This window comes from Toxorhynchites rutilus, chromosome 2 (genome assembly GCF_029784135.1).
Source record: "Toxorhynchites rutilus septentrionalis strain SRP chromosome 2, ASM2978413v1, whole genome shotgun sequence".
NCBI classification, from domain to species: domain Eukaryota; kingdom Metazoa; phylum Arthropoda; class Insecta; order Diptera; family Culicidae; genus Toxorhynchites; species Toxorhynchites rutilus.
In genome coordinates, this window is record NC_073745.1 from 141,497,906 (window position 1) to 141,515,218 (window position 17,313).

Below are 17,313 nucleotides of genomic sequence, written 5' to 3' on the forward strand. Positions count from 1 at the left end.
GGATATCCGACCAAATTACTATCCGTTTCATCACCAAAAATATCCAAAAATCAAAAATTTTAAAAAATCAAAAAATTAAAAAAAATAAAGACAAAAAATGAAAAAAAATAAAAACTAAAAAATCCAAAACACAAATCCAAGAATCTAAAAAAAATATTAACTTCAGAATTCCGAAATTTCATAATTTAAATTTTCAGAAATTTAAAACCAAGAAACAATCTGAAATTGAAAAATCTAAAATTCTATATGAAAAAAAGATTGCCTAATTCCCAAAATTTAAAACTTTTGACCCGCGTAACCGATTTGCGATTTCATTAGTGCAAATGGAAGGTATTTTATTAGATTTATGTCTACTTCGTTTTTTTGTGATTTTAGAAGTCTTGAGACCTAACAGACCGACGCAGCTCATCTGAGATTTTTTACATAAAATATTAAAATTTCAGAAACAGAAACTATTTTTTCCAAATCCTATCCGTTTTATTCCGTTTTATTTTATTGGAGAAGATCTCGGTTGTCTCCTTAGGTCGCTCAAGGATACCTTCTGCCATCGAATTTAGAAATATGTAACAATCATTTGACAATCACGGGTCCATTACGCGAAATTATATGTTCGCCAAAAGTTTCTTTCAATGAATCAACTATGGCACGCGCGGTGGGGCCGGTGTTGAACCGTTTTGTTGATACCACAACTCCTCATCAAAAAGAGTACTTAATTGTGGCACAATAAGTCGGTGATCATTGCCCTGTAGCGGCCATCATTGACGTTTTCGCTCTAGCCATGATTTTCGAAGAAAAACGGACCAATGATTCCACAGGCCTATCAAGCGCACCAAGCGTCGTCATGCACGTTTCGACATCTTTGAAGATACATGTAATTCCGCACAGCAAGTGATAACGGTCCATGGAATTAATTGCACTAATGGACGATTATGTTCAATGTAAAATGGACAAAGAACTCAATGAGTTCTCGAATTGAGCCATTTTTTTCGTAAAATAAATCTGCACATTCATTTTTGGTGTTGTTTATTATTCATAGCTTCCGATTTGAGAAAAGGATCACTAGACATTATGATGAAAGAATGTGAACTAATACATTGTTGATTAAAGCAAAAGATTAGTATAGTTCCTTGCTGTGGTGGCTGAGAGCAGATGTACGACCGCAAAGGGTTAAGTCTATTAATGATGAAATGGCGGACCAAATTGAACACAAAACAAGTGATAACTGTTAAAATGATATACATATAAACAAATGTTGCCAGAATAAAGTCAGAACATCCATGGTTAATCTTTTACACTGCCAAATCATTGGTGTAAAAATGATCCCCTATGCCAGAATTTGGTTTAATATTTAAAGAGTAAAATATTCAATCCACGTCACCTTATTGTCAGTCAATTGTGAAACATTCTTTTCAACCATAATTAATTATTTCCATCGTCAATCACGCAACGGCTACTCGCTCTACAACCTTGTTCATTCGGACCGACCCACCCAGCGGTGCGAAAGGTCAACTCGCCGAGTCTGCGCGAAATGATCCTCAACTTAACCTACTTCTCGAGAACAAAAGCGAACATTGATCTTGACTTGAACAACAAAAAACCCGCTTGGGTTCCATTTCGAGTGTAGTGTTCACGAAACGACAATTGCCGTCCAACCCCCAGTCCCAACAGCACAGCGAATGATATCTTCAGCGCCATTCGAGTGAAACAACCATGGCGCAGTTGTAAATGAAAGTAAAGCATAATATGGGTCCCGCGCCACAGCAGGTAATTCTTCTAATGGAAGAAGTTGGATTGGAATTGATCAGCGTTGGGTATCACAGCTCGGTGTTAGTGAATCACGATCAGCAAACTTTCCATGCTGCCCGCTTCGAATGTGTTGGTTTGTGTGATCAGATCATTACCGCTAGCGCCAGCTGTCTCTCAGTTTGGTTGATCGCGTTTTCGAAATGTTTACACTACTCGCCGCCAGGGCGGATCGAGTCATGTTTGTATAAATGTGACATGTACTTACCCATTTTCCCGTTTGGACTGTATGGATCGTAGCTTCCGGTGGACATGGGTGACGAGTACCCGTTCGACATGGTGGTCGTGTACGTGTGGCTCTGGGATCCAGGCGAGGGACTAAGTGGTGGCGCAGAGCCTGGTACACTTCCCGGACTAGGAGACGATATCCACTCTTCGTTGCTGGGGTTGGGAGGGAGAAAACGACAAATGTTTAAATCATTAATTTCAGCTCTTGTCAATTCTCGGATCAATTAAATCATTTTCAAATTCCTCTAAAATTTGGTTCGTTCATAATTCATACGTCAAAGGATGTACAAACATAAACCCCCTTAGCATATAATCAAAAATTCGTCCGACAAAGCGGGCCGCTCCATCCACCCTTCTCGTTTGCCATCCACCTCACAACCACCAAATAACAAAACACTCGGCTCATAACAAACCATGGTCTAGGTCTACACCCACTCCCTCTGGCACCTCCGCAGCTCAGGCGCTTGCTGTCTGGCCTGGCGGCGGGTTGGGTGATGCGAGAAAGTTCGAAAATGAAGAGTAGTTGGTCACGAGGGCGATATGAGGCAAATGGTCTGCGAAATGTGTAAATCGTCGTCGTATTCGGGAGAGAGTGGAGGGACAGACAGACAACTCTTCTTCTTTCAACCAACTGTGATGCAACGAAACCTGCCCCAGCAGCCTTCATTATTTATGCTGCGGAAAATCTCGTGGGTGGCAAAATGGTTGAATCGGCAATAGAAGGAGAGAGAGAGAGAGAGGGAGAGTTTTGTGTGTGGGTGTGTGTATTTTCGACAAAGAAACAATTTATATACATTTCGCACTTTTGTTCGGTGCTGTCTGTTCGGAATCGGACGGAGGATGATAGGGGATAGATGCAAATATTGATCGACGCGGTGTGAGACATACGAAGTTTACGCGATAAAGACCAGGGAGTAGTTGTCCAAAGTATAAGTTCGGAAATATCGTATCAGGTAGTGCATAAAATTTTTGTTTATTATTGATATTGTATTTGTAGAGATGTTTTAAGTAGAATTACGTCTTTCGGGAACACATTGGGAATGCAAAATCAAAAACAGAAAATCTGCTGCATCGTAAAAATTGTCCAATTTCAAGCGCTTATTGCTCAGTTATTCACTGATGGATTCACAAGATATGTGTATTAATCGATCAAGGCATTCCCTAACAATTTAATACAATGAAGAAAGTAATGTATTTCATGAAATTAACAATTGGAAAATGTCAAACATTATCTAAACGAGAATCCGGCGTTCTGATTGTTCGAGTACAAGCGATCTGTGCTCTCCAAGTTGCTCATTCAATACGAATATCGTATTCTGCAATGAATCACGTGTTTCGTTTGGTTTTCTGCTGCGTTAAATACCACGTTTTGATTGGTCCAATTTACGCTCACCCGGTAAAACTAGGGAAGTCGAGAAGGAGCAAGCGGTAATTAATTTTGCCGTACAGCAAGTATATAAGCCGTGGGTCGCGATTTGAATTTTTAGTGTTGCTCTGGACAGCGAGCAGTGTAGTGTCAAGAGAGAGCTGAGAGTTAACTTGACAACGTTGTCTATAAGTGCTAGGTTATCACGAGAACGATGTTACTTTAAATTGAGGGGCTTAGAATGAAAGGGGTGTAAGTGATTTCATCGATTTCTCTACATCGACTCTCTCTTTTGGTCATAACGTAGCTGCAAATACATTCCCAGCTATATTTGACAATGCGGAAGACAGGTCAGAGCCTCATCTATCGAATTCTATAGTAAACTCAAATTGGAACGTTTTTGCAGTTGAGTTATTAACTGAAGAAAAAGTTGATGAAGAGAGAACGATCAAGTCACTTACACCCCTTGCATTCTAAGCCCCTCAATTATGACGACAATGTAGGTTACGAACTGTGAAGCATGCTGTGCAAATTAGTCGATCGTGAATCGCTCGTTCGAAATGAAGTTAGAGATGTGCCATCCGCTCATGAGCTGTTTAGCTGGATCATTTTATCCTAATAAGTGGATACGGATCAACTCGCAGTCAAGGAGAACGCAGTTCTCCAAAAAAAAGTGGAAAAAGTTTTATTTTTGGAGACATTAAATATCGTTGATTCATTCACATTATGAAAAACAATAAACATTATTATATCAAGTACTATTTGAAAATAAAATTACTATATTATTGATTAGGGTTTGAAATGGAGGGTAGAATCGTGGTTGAATCATGAATCCGTCACAGGACTGTGTAGCCTACAATGATGAGTCATTAGCAGTACATCACCCAATGAAGGTTAAAGCACGCTAAGAACTATGAGTGATGTAATGTTTGGGACTTTTTACTGTTTTATTCATACAGAAATGAAAGGAGCAATTCCATCACAAAAAAATGCCTTAAATTAATCCGTTTGGTGACCCTTTTCAGAGCCACCGAATTATTATCAAACAGTGTAATAATGTATTTTTTCAAACACATCAAAAATCAACATGCAACAAATAGCCTAACGTAATCCTACGTCAACTATGCAATCGTGTCTCGGACACAACCCTTCTGTAAAATTTTAAATTAAAAATTACACCTCATTGATTTAAAAAAAAACTATTCTTCCCTGTTTGGGAGAACTGTTCATACTTTAACACCTTGCGGTCGAATTAAATTTAAGCACTGATCGGAATTACTTTCCCTTGAAAAACAGTGATACATGGAAAATTATGAAAAATAAACATTTTTTTAATTTTGTTTCGTGAACTATATATATGTATTAACTTAATGTATTTTAATGTGATGTTTTTGTATAAAAAATAAAATATAATTTTTATATAAAAGCATCACATTAAAACAAATTCGTTTTCGTGTGAAATCTTTCGGAACAGTCTCCAAGAGTAAATTATATGATGATAATCAATACATAATTTTATTTTTAACATATCCGTTGAATATGTTACACTTTTGTCATTGATACAATAAATGTGTAATCAATGCCAGCAATGTGTATCCGAAAAGATCAGTACTTTTCACTTTTAACAAAGATTTCTTTACATTAGATTATTCAGACCACATAAGACATTTATGACAATTATTCAGCTCTTCAAAAACAACTAACTCAATATAATTTAAACCAGAAGTTACTTAAATAATGATTTCTGCGTATCCGAAATGATCAGAACTTTTAACCTAAGATGAACAAAGATTTTGTCGCTTGAGACACTTATGCGATTATTTAAATAACTTAAGACATTTATGCAAACAGTAGTTCTGATACTTATGAACAATCTTTTCCATCACACCAAAGTGTTACAATGACTAAATTCTGCTGTTATAATTTTTAACATTCCTATGTATTCAACGCACTGTGCGTTGTCTTGTATGTGTGACTACTTTATTTGATACTGATTACCGTTATCTATTATTCATAGGAGCACCGTATTGTTTCGTGAAAAGGTTCACTAGACATCATGCTTCGTTTAGGAAAAGCATAAACTGATACTTGGTTGAGTAAGACATAAGTTTAGCATGGTTCCTTGCTGTGGTGGCTGAGAGCAGACACGTATAATTATTTCAGAACAGAATAACATGAAACAAATATTTTTGACGCCCCGCGCCATTAAAACGATATTTTATTATAAGAATTGTTTAGAAGTTTTGTTTGGAAACTGAATTGAAATAAAGTTGAACTGAAAATCACTTATACAGAACTGAATAATAAATAAACTCACCTTCAGTCTCGGTTGGCCACCTCAACCGAGCTTAAATGTGAGTTTGTTTGAAATTCATTAAAATGAATGATAAAATGGCTGTGTTAGGGAACATACTTTGATGGGAACAAAAGTTTTCCCAATATGCATGTACAGGTCGGGCTCGATTATTTATAGTCGACCATTTTTTTCAACAATTATTTTCAAATTCTATACAGAATCGAATCTCAAGAAAACTATTTTTTCATTAATGTATGAATGTCAAACATTAATAGAAAAATAGCTTTTTTGTGATTCGATTATGTATTGGATTCAAAAATTGACGTTGAAAGTGAAATTGCGATTATATATAATCGAGTCCGACCTATATCTCCAAACGGATTCCCCCAGTCACATTAATGTTGATGGCTGTGTTAGGGAACAAACTTCGATAGGAACAAAAATTCCCCCAACTTGCATGTATTTTCAATGCCAATTTCCCCAGGCACCTTGGTTTTCATGGCTGTGTTAGGGAACATACTTCAATGGGAACAAAAGATTGTGTTCAACACACGACCGCATTATTGACGTAGAACTACGAAATTTTTCAGTTCACCTATAAACCACTTCGGATATTATTTCATAACGCATTGCAATTTAAATATCACCATATTAATAGAAAGTTTTGGTGGCCATGTAAAGGGCCGATTGTTTATTTGTGTGGTTTTGTAGAAGCGATTGCAGACCCATTCTCGCCATACATACATAAGCAGTTTGTTTACTCATGATAATGCCAGCACTATACAGGGTTTCATCATTCTTCGTTTTCGTTGTTTTATAGCTATAACAACAATCATTGAAAAGACTCGCTCGCTGGATGCAGCGAGACAGTGTCACAGAAATCAATTCTTTTATACTCAGTAAATTCCAATAACTCGATTATATACAGTCTCCGATTTCATTTCACTGTATATAATGGAATCCCGTTAAGAAAAACTATATTTTTTATTTGTTTTTTTATACATATATTTGATTTTTTTTTCAATATAAAAACAAGAAACATTTAATTTTTGTTTCATCCCCTTAAATCTGAAAATACCTCTCACATAAAAATCTAAATTCTTTCAGAAGGTGGTAAACGATCATATTTGATGAAAAAAAAATTTCTACGCATATGGTCGAATTTCAACAATGACAGAGTTATAGAACTTTTATTGTTTCGGGCTCTGTTTGCCTCAAACTGCTTTACAATTGTATTGGCTATTAAAAAAAAAACAAATTCTTCGAGATGACAGTAGATCTCAATGTTTCGTGCAATTTTGAGACGTTTGGAATCAATTTTTTTTTCGAAACACCATTTTTATGTACCATAACTCCCCTTCAAACCAAACCAGCTCAATCGGCTTTAAGGAAGAGTGGCGCAAAGCGGATCGTGATAACAATTTTCATTGGCACCCTAGAAAACACAGGAACAGACAAAATAGCTGTCGCAGAGAATGAGAATGCTTCCGATCTTCATCAGTCTTAGAAAATGTTCGATTCGATTGTTATACAAATGATAGAAATACGTCCGCAACAAAACATTATAATTTTTTTCAATAAAGCTCATTAGCTTCAATTTGATATTTTGAGCATCTAAATCGGTTAAGTGGTTCAAAAGCTATGAAATGAGCTTGAGCTTGAGTTTGGGTAGATTGTACAATTCGTAGTTGCTCTCCGTGATTGACCTGAACCAACCAGATTGCACCAAGAACACACAGAACGACGCTTGGGACTAGCAAATCATTCTCGTTGTGCAATTTTCGGTGATTCAAGCATTAAATGATCAATAATGACGCCAGCCACGTCCTTACAGTCACCAGGGGAAGGAAAGGAATGTTAGTATGATATTCGCCGCCCGAAGGCCAGAAGGGTCGCCTCTATAGCGTGGTTCCCTAGCGTTTATCATGGAAGGAATAGTTGTTAGTGGGTTAAGAAAAATCAGGATTCACTGCGGTAAGTGATGTGATTCTAAAATTGTGAACTCTCAACTATTCTCGTTCAAAAGTTATGAACTGTTGAAAAAAGTTGTTTCTAGGGATAAGTGGAAAAAATTGACCATTGACAATTCGGACCACCCTCAAATTGAAATGAGCGCCCTAATGAAAAAATAAAAAAATATGAGTCTAATGTTTGGCGATAAAGAACAAAAATACCACTTTGGACAAAAATCTGAGAACCACTATATCGGTTTGGCATGGGATGGCTGATGTAGTTACTAAATACTTTTCCTATCGAATTGTTGCAATTTTCGGTTAGTTTGTAACGTCCTAACGAAACCTGTGCTTCTATCACAAAATTACGAGACACCCTGGTTTCAAAAGAAAAAGAAATGGCAGAATTATGGTCATTTACTTATTAATTAGTGGGGTGTTCTCTTAATGCTTCGTCTTTTGGCCAACTCATCAATTAGATATTGAAAAAATCTTTCCAACTAAATACCACCACTTTTGGGCTGTTATCTCACCGACTCTCGAAGCTTTTAACACTTCAACAAAAGTATGATCACCTTACGGATGAATATTTTCATACCCCAATTTTTTAATTTTATTTTGTTGGTTGATCGGTTGATATTTGGGCCGTTTGACCGCAGGTGATCCGGGGCGTTTGGTATGAGGTATGGACAAAATATCACCGAATAATGAAACGTTTACTCTCGTAAATAACTCTTCTCCCTTGTTCGTAATTTGACATAACAGAGTGTCAACCATGCAAATAATTTGATATGACACCGTAGAAATCAAAAACTTCGTTCTGTAAGTGCGCATATTTTAACTACATACTTTGTATAGACGATTTTGATAGCTCATGGCACCATACCCACCTGGTCCCACCACACACAGAGCACCGTCTTTGGGTCGAAAGGATTTGACCATGATGTTTTGCGCTTAGGGTTCTCGAAATGAATCTATTTTTCATCGCCAGTGGCAATCCGATGCAAAACCGACTTCCTTCGGTGCCGTTGAAGAAGCATCTCACAAATGGTTTTGCGATGCTCCATTTGCCTGTTGCTCAATTTGTGTGGCACCTGTTTGCCGAGCTTCTGGATCTTTCAAACGAAACCCAATTGAAATTCGGGATACATCTAGTGTTTCTACCAATTTTTGTTGTGAATGTGGGTTGGGTCAGCATCCAACAACTCCTGCAATTACTCTTCTTCAACCCGTTTTGCAGCACCAGAATGGTCATTCACCTTCAGATCGAAATCACCTTTATCAATAACCGAAACTATATCTCACATGTTTTCACGGTTGGGGCATGTTCACTAGGGTGCCAACATTTAGTTCTAACATAAATCGAAAATCTGCAGACTGTTGAACATCATGCAGCGTGCAGATGGATCTAACTGCCTTCACTGTAATGCGGCAGTGGAGACTATTGCCCACAAGTATAGTGAGTGCCCGCGTGTGGCAGCAGCGTGGACCTTCATTCAACGAAAGTTATCTACCGCACTTGGCGGTTGGCAGAGACCATCATTCGATGAAGTGATGCGTCCAACACTAAAAAATATTGAACACAATAGACGGAAAATGTTCCTAAAAACAACAATAAATTATGTTAATTTCGTGAATAAGGCTGACAATAACGTTGATGAGAATGCGTTAAACTTCTATTTAATCATAAATGAATAAGGTTTTATTTTTAAAAAGCTGAAATAATTATTGTATGAAAAAAAACCATGAAAACAAAACTATGACTATCAAAAAAAAAAATGAATGTATGGGAAAAATCGACCCTAAAATTTCAAAAAGTTACCCTATACAAAATGTTCACCACCTCGAAAAAACATCCTATGCGAAATTTCACCTCAATCGGACTTAAGAGAGAGTGGCGCAAAGCGGACAAAGTTTGAGTTTTTTGCAAATCGAAAAATCACCCAAGGGGGGAGTAAGAGTAATCGGGGTTTTCAAAAAGAAAAATTGATGCCTAATGTCTTAAAATTGCATGAAACGTCGAGATCTGTATCATCTCGAAAAAAAAATGTTTGTCAAAAATCGGCGCTCTGGGAGTTGTTTTTTCGGAATACGAAACGAAAAGTATGGTTTAGGGTGCCAATAAAAAAAAGTTATCTCGATATTTCGTTCGGGACTTGCTACGAAATGTCGATTTGCACAATAATATACCTTAGCAAAATATTAGCTCATTCAGACTTCATTTATTGGTGTCACAGACGTTAAAACTTGAGTTTTTTGAAAAATCTCCGGAAATCGGGGTTTTCAAAAAAAATTGGATGCCAAATGTCTTAAAATTGCATGACACGTTGAGATTTATAGTTATCTCAAAAAAATTTTTTTTCAAAAAATGATTTTTCAGGTGGGAAAACGACCAAGGGAAAAAAAAAACTTTTTTTTTTTGACAAAAAATTTTTTCGAGGTAACTGTAAATCTCGGCGAGTAATGCAATTTTAAGACATTTGGCATCATTTTTTTTTAAACCTCGATTTTAGGTGATTTTTTGTTTTTCAAAAACACTCAAATTTTACCGTTTGTGACACCAGTAAATGAAGTCCGAATGAGCTAATATTTTGCATAGGGTATATTAGGCTGTCAAAAAAGTCCTGCGGTATTTCCGCGAGGTGTCGTTGTAAGCGAATAGTTCTAGTTGTATTCATTGTATCGAGTCATACTATAGCTTGTTGGCTGATTACCACTCGTGGACGCGTATTATACAACGTTATCACTGACTCTGGCTATGACATTGCATCATGCGGTGAACAGACACACTGGCCAGAGGACCTCGCACGACTTCCGGACCTGCTAGATTTCGCTGTCACAAAAAATATTAATAGTAAACGAATTCGATCGAAGCTTCTTCTGGATTTATCATCTGATCACTCACCAATACTCCTGGAATACTTCATAGAAAAGGAAGTGAAGCAGACGTCATCTAATCTCACTAACTTTTCAACGAATTGGACAAAATATAAGACATATATCTCCTCTAACATTCTCGATCTACCTCTGGATAACGAACATCATATCGAGGAAGCAGTTAACCAGCTCAGTGTACTCATGAAGAACGCTGCGAAGATAGCTACCCCACCTATGAAGCCTCAGAAACACAAAAAAATTATTACTGCCTCCCACATGAAAGCAGCAATTGCAGAAAAGCGACGACTAAGACGTATCTGGCAAGATAAACGATCGCCAGAATCTAAAAACCAATTCAATGTGGCACAACGTAAATTAAGAAAGCTATTACAAGACGAGAAAGATGAAAAATTCCATAATTACTTAACTGAATTATCGCCAAATCAAAATAATAATTACTCACTATGGAAGGCAACTAAGAATCTAAAACGACCTCAGCTACAGGTCCCGCCGTTTAGAATGCCCTCTGGTAATTGGGCCAGAAGTGACGATGAAAAAGCAGCAACTTTTGCAAACCATCTTCAAAAAGTTTTCACTCCGAATCCATCCGGACCTAATCAAGAAACGCTCGAATTTTCTGGTGCTATAAACCAAAACAAAATGAAAATCAAACATCGGCTGGTGAGACATGTTATCAATAATCATATCAATGTGAAAAAGTCACCCGGTATCGACCACATCAACGGGTATATGATCAAGGAACTACCTGACCTAGCAATTAAACATCTCACGAGAATTTTCAACGCAATGACCCATAAAGGATATTTCCCACAAGCATGGAAAATTTCGACCATCATTATGATTCCTAAGCCAGGGAAAGACGCACAGAAAGTGGAATCTTATAGACCTATCAGCATCCTTCCAATCTACTCAAAAGTGTTCGAAAAAATTATCCTGATAAAATCAGCGCCCGAGATTGAAAGATTAATCCCGAATCATCAATTCGGATTCCGAGCAAAACATGGCACTATTGAACAAGTGCACCGATTGATAGAAGAAATTCGTAAAGTATATGAAGGCCGCGGATACTGCTCAGCGCTTTTTCTTGATGTAGCTCAAGCTTTCGATAAAGTCTGGCACGAAGGACTGCCCTATAAAATTAAAAATATGCTACCACAAGTATATGAAATTATGCGTTCTTATCTACTGGGAAGAAAGTTTCATGTTCGGTATAACCAAACTCTATCACCAGAGCAAGAAATTTATACTGGCGTTCCTCAAGGCAGTGTTCTTGGACCAGTTCTCTATCTCATCTACACAGCTGATCTCCCGACCGCGCGTAGCTTAATGACTAAAACATTCGCAGATGACACAGCTATTCTCAGCAGTCACAAAAACAGAACGATTGCTTCACGGGATCTCCAGGAACACATAACGGTCGTGGAAAAGTGGCTTCAAAAATGGAGAATTAAAGTAAATGAAACAAAATGTGTCCACGTTACGTTCACGCTTAATAAGAACACATGCCCACAAATTAAGTTCAATAGATCTGCAGTACCTCAATCGAATGAAATTAAATATCTTGGTGTACATCTAGATCGTCGTCTAACCTGGAAGAAACACATAGATGCGAAGAAAACGCAATTGAAGATGTGAGCAAAACAAATACATTGGCTAATCGGGAGGAAGTCGAAATTAAAACTAAAGTCTGCTTCATTTAATATTGGAACACAAACAATTGCGTGTAGTTCAGCCATTTATTAACGAATTCATAATTTGTTTTTCATACAAATGTAGCATTTTCTTCACTCTTTCATAAAAAAAAATAAAAAAATTATACATTGCTGTTTCGAAGAAATTCTCGTACTTTTCCCGTAATACGGCACATTAGGCGGCGCACACCCTTTTCGTCCACCGTTTTGGCGATTTGATTCCACCAGTTCTTCATTTGAGTCATGTTCCTAACAAGTTTTCCCTTTGCCTTAAGCCTCCGCTTCGTGATTGCCCAGTATTTCTCTATCGGCCGGAACTGGGGGCAGTTTGGGGGGTTGAGGTCCTTCGGTATTACGCTGACCCCGTTTGTTGCGTACCATTCCATAACCGTTTTGCTGTAATGGCAGCTTGCGAGGTCCGGCCAAAACATTACTGGACGGTCGTGGGCACGAATAAACGGCAGAATCCGTTTCTGTAGGCACTCTTTTTTGTAGACTTCTGATGTCATTGTCTTGTCAGTGAGAAAGACTTTGGTTTTCTGGCCCATAACTGCATATCCCCTGCCAAATCATGTACTTGCGGGCGAATTTATCCGCAAACTCGAACTTAAATTTTGCAGGTACATCCCCCCGAGCCGTCGCCAAATAAAATTTTTGACCTGGGATTTGCCCAAAGTCCGCCTTCACGTAGGTCTCATCGTCCATCAGAATACATCCGTCGAACTTGGTCAGCACTTGGTCGTACAGCTTTCGAGCACGGATTCTGGCCACATTGTTCTGCTTCAGCGTCCGATTTGGCTGTTTGCTGGCTCGGAATGACCTTATTCCTTCCCGGAGACGAATTCGTCGCACCGTACTGTGAGCGGCCTGGAACTTATTGGCCAAATCGCGGTCTGAAAGATTGGGATTCCTCTTGACTTTCCCACGCAGTTTCCGGTCGACAGTTCCACTCCGACGCTTCGAATGCGGCTTCCGAGCCGTCGTCAATGTTTCCTTGTACTGCTTGATAACACGCCATACGGTATTTCTGGGCATTCTAAGCTGTTTAGCTAGCTTAGATGCCGACAACAATGGATTTTCAAGAAAACTGTGCACAATTTTATCTCTCCGTTCGGCTTCCATGGCGGTTGTTTACAAAATGCTATCGTTTGGTGTTATGACATAAATACATGGTGAAAGGTAATGAATTTCCCGACACGTGGGTGAAAAAAGTTTCCAAATCCGTCCACTAGGAGCGCCACAATGAGCAAAAGAATTTGTTCCAATATTAAATGAAGCAGACTTTAGAGTTCAAACTACTTCTATACAAATCCATGCTGAAACCTATTTGGCATTACGGCTGTCAACTATGGCAAACAGCTTCAGCAAGTAATATCGAAATCATCGAAAGAGTACAAAATAAACTGCTAAGACAAATTACTGGCACCCCTTGGTACATCCGCAATAGTGTCATACATCGAGACTTAGGGATGGCGACGGTTAAAGAAGAATTTCATAAAACGAGGAGGAAATATGCGGAAAAGGTGAAGAATTATCCAAATCCACTAGCAAGGCGACTCGGTCAACCTATGGTAACACGTCTGAAGAAAAAAACCTTAATTATTTGAACGTGGTCAAACGTTAGTGTTGTGCTTCAGCACACATGTGAAACTTCAACTGTAAGAATTGACAACAAACGTAATACTTTATTATGTTAGAACTAAATGTATAACCAATTATTGTTATTTCCACATTATGGAAGATTCAATAAATGTATGTATGAAAAAAAAAGCTATAGCTTGTTGGAAAGGTATTTTTGCGCGCTATAATATAGTCCTTGACAGTGTTTTGTTTGGTTAAGTCGTCCGTGAGTTATAGTGTCGCAAATATGGAGCAAAATAAAGAGAAAATCCGACATATTTTACAGTACTACTATGACAAAGGCAAAAATACATCTCAAGCCGCCAATAAAATTTGTGCAGTTTATGGACCCGATAGTTTCCATTTCCACCGCACAACGATGGTTTCAACGTTTTCGTTCTGGTGTAGAGGTCGTCGAAGATGCGCCACGCTCCGGAAGGCCTGTCGTCGAAAATTGTGACAAAATCGCTGAATTAGCCAAGAAAGACCGGCATAGTAGCAGCCGTAGCATCGGCCAAGAGCTGGGGATAAGTCATCAAACCGTTATTAACCATTTGAAGAAGCTTGGATTCACAAAGAAGCTCGATGTATGGGTGCCACACACGTTGACGCAAAAAAACATCTTTGACCGTATCGACGCATGTGAATCGCTGCTGAATCGCAACAAAATCGACCCGTTTCTGAAGCGGATGGTGACTGGCGATGAAAAGTGGGTCACTTACGACAACGTGAAGCGCAAACGGTCGTGGTCGAAGCCCGCTGAAGTGGCTCAGACGGTGGCCAAGCCCTCATTAACGGCCAGGAAGGTTCTTTTGTGTGTTTGGTGGGATTGTCAAGGAATAATCTATTATGAGCTGCTTCCCTATGGCCAAACGCTCAATTCGGACCTGTACTGCCAACAACTGGACCGCTTGAAGGTAGCACTCATGAAGAAGAGGCCATCTTTGATAAACAGAGGCCGCATTGTCTTCCATCAGGACAACGCCAGGCCACACACTTCTTTGGTGACGCGCCAGAAGCTCCGGGAGCTCGGATGGGAGGTTCTTTTGCATCCGCCGTATAGTCCGGACCTTGCACCAAGTGACTATCACCTGTTTTTGTCCATGGCGAACGAGCTAGGTAGTCAGAAGTTAGCCACAAAAGAGGCCTGTGAAAATTGGCTATCCGAGTTTTTTGCCAATAAGGAAGCGAGCTTCTATAACAGGGGTATTATGAAGTTGACATCTCGTTGGGAACAAGTCATCGAACAAAACGGCCCATATTTGACTTAAAACAGATGATTGTAACTAATTTTATGAACAAATGAAAATTAAAAAAAAATACCGCAGGACTTTTTTGACAGCCTAATATTATCATACAAATTAACATTCCGTGGCAAGTTCCGAATGAAAAATCGAGATAACTATTTTTATTGGCACCCAAAACCATACGTTTCGTTTCGTATTCCGAAAAAAAGTCCCAGTGTGCCGATTTTTGACCAAAAAAAATTCGATATGACACTAGATATCGACGTTTCATGCCTTTTTAAGACATTTGGCATCAATTTTTTTTCGAAACCTCGATTACCTTAACTCTAGGGTGATTTGTCGATTTTCGAAAAACTCGAACTTTGACGAAGCTTTCCGCCACCCTCCCATAAGTCCGATTGAGCTGATATTTTGCATAGGGTGTTTTTTCGAGGTGGTGAACATTTTTTATGGGGTAACTTTTTGAAATCCAAGATGACCATTTTCATTGGCACCCTAATGTTCACCATAAGCTTCCACAGACAAGCGATCTACTTCGACCGCTTTTTTCTTCAAACTAAACAAAAATCACAAATGCTCTTGAATACATCGAGTCGTTAGTTTGCCTTTTTATGAACTGTTTGCTTCATCTCTCTGTAGCTTTAGATTAATTATTAATTTTAACACATTAATTTTAACATTTGACGCACCGTTCTGCTCCCGCATCAATCTCGGGATAACACCAGTTCAAGAAGGTTTTAAGTTTGTAAGGGTATATCGAACAATTTGTGCAAATATTTTTCGACTCCCCAAAAAATCACCAACCAAAGGTAGGGTAGGTCGGGAGCGCAAATGCAGGGAACACAACATTGAGATCTGGCACCATATCGATGACACAGGAAGAAGCGACGGCGGAGGAAGCGCCGGTTGGCAGGTTCTGTGTACATATTTCATGACCCTTTTAATGGTTCTCTTTCCCTCCCTCTCTCTCTCTTCGGGCGCGCCATGAAGGAACGAACGAGTTCGCACACGCGCTCTGGAACAAATAACCCCGAGTCCTCGACGGCGGACCGAATGACAGCTGTCGAAGGGAACGTACAAATCTCCCCGTTCTCGAGACGGGGAACGACGGTACATACATATTGAAACAAAAGCCGGACCATGACCTTTCGCAAGCGAGTGGATGTTATTCGGTGGAGATGTTTTTTCGATGCTCTGGAAATGTGCGATGCGATGAAATTTGGCTAAAGGGGTCAAAAATTTTGTCGACGTTGGTGAGAAGCGACTTACCTTTCCAGACGCCGTTTCCCACCGTACATCACGTGGTCGTTGGCGGCGGCGATTGTACCACCTATCGAGACAGGTATGGCTGTGACTGTGACTCCACTGGAGGTAGCGCTAGTTCCGCCTCCGCCGCCGCCGCCGCCGCCGGAATCCGGAGGCAGGGGTTCCACCTTGACGGCCTTCAGCATAATCTCATCACCGATCTTGACAATGCTGATGTTGTTATTGCTTGCGGCCGTCTTCAAGATGTGCTTGCTGCCCGCGGTTGATACCGCAGCGTTCGCCGGGCCAGCGGAGTTGCTACCAGCGATCGCCACACTTGTCGAGTTGACTCCGCCGCTTGCTGCTGCTGCCGCCGCGAGTCCAGTGATCGTAGTGGCATTGAGTGCGTTCAATGTCGTTAGCCCGATGATGGTTGTCGTGGTGGCAGTGATGGTCTGGATGCTGCCCCCGGACTGCTGCTGGACGAGCGTAAGTTGCGGAGTCTGCTGACTACCCGTCAATTGCTGCTGCTGCTGTTGTTGCTGTTGGTGGTGGTGCTGAACACTCCCGGTTGGATTTGCGCTGACGATGTTTACACGGTACATGACCTTTTGGGGGCTCCAAATTTGCACTTGGCTTTTCGATTTGATTTTTGTTTTATTTTTGCTTGATTTCTTGGGGGGACGAACACACAAACGAAACGAGAAAACAGAAAACGTCGAGGTGATCTACGTCGGAAGATTCATTTGTTGCGGCGTTCGCCGTCCATCACTGATCTTCTCTTCTTGAACTTGCTGTGATCTTTGATTCGTTCAATCATGATAGAATTCACGGAGTGGTTTCTCCCCTATCTACGGTCTGGGCAAGCCCTCCAGGGTTTCCTGATTATCCCCACGTTAGCATCCATTATCTGAAACGAGACGCGGTAAGCATAATTACATTAGCCTCAGTTGAATCGCAATTGAAC

The 17,313-nt window shown here is 39.6% G+C and overlaps 1 protein-coding gene across 5 annotated transcripts in view; it reads right to left on the reverse strand.

Annotated features, from left to right (window-relative positions):
- LOC129770491 (ecdysone receptor) overlaps nucleotides 1-17,313 on the reverse strand; it is a 680,728-nt gene that overhangs the window by 375,078 nt on the left and 288,337 nt on the right. For all 5 annotated transcript variants that reach the window (XM_055773363.1, XM_055773362.1, XM_055773359.1 and 2 more), the window contains 2 exons: nucleotides 16,371-17,256; nucleotides 2,012-2,184 (listed from right to left, as the gene is read on the reverse strand). In XM_055773363.1, the coding sequence (XP_055629338.1) occupies nucleotides 2,012-2,184; nucleotides 16,371-16,951 (754 nt within the window). In that variant the 5' untranslated portion in view covers nucleotides 16,952-17,256. The remainder of the gene's footprint in view (nucleotides 1-2,011; nucleotides 2,185-16,370; nucleotides 17,257-17,313) is intronic.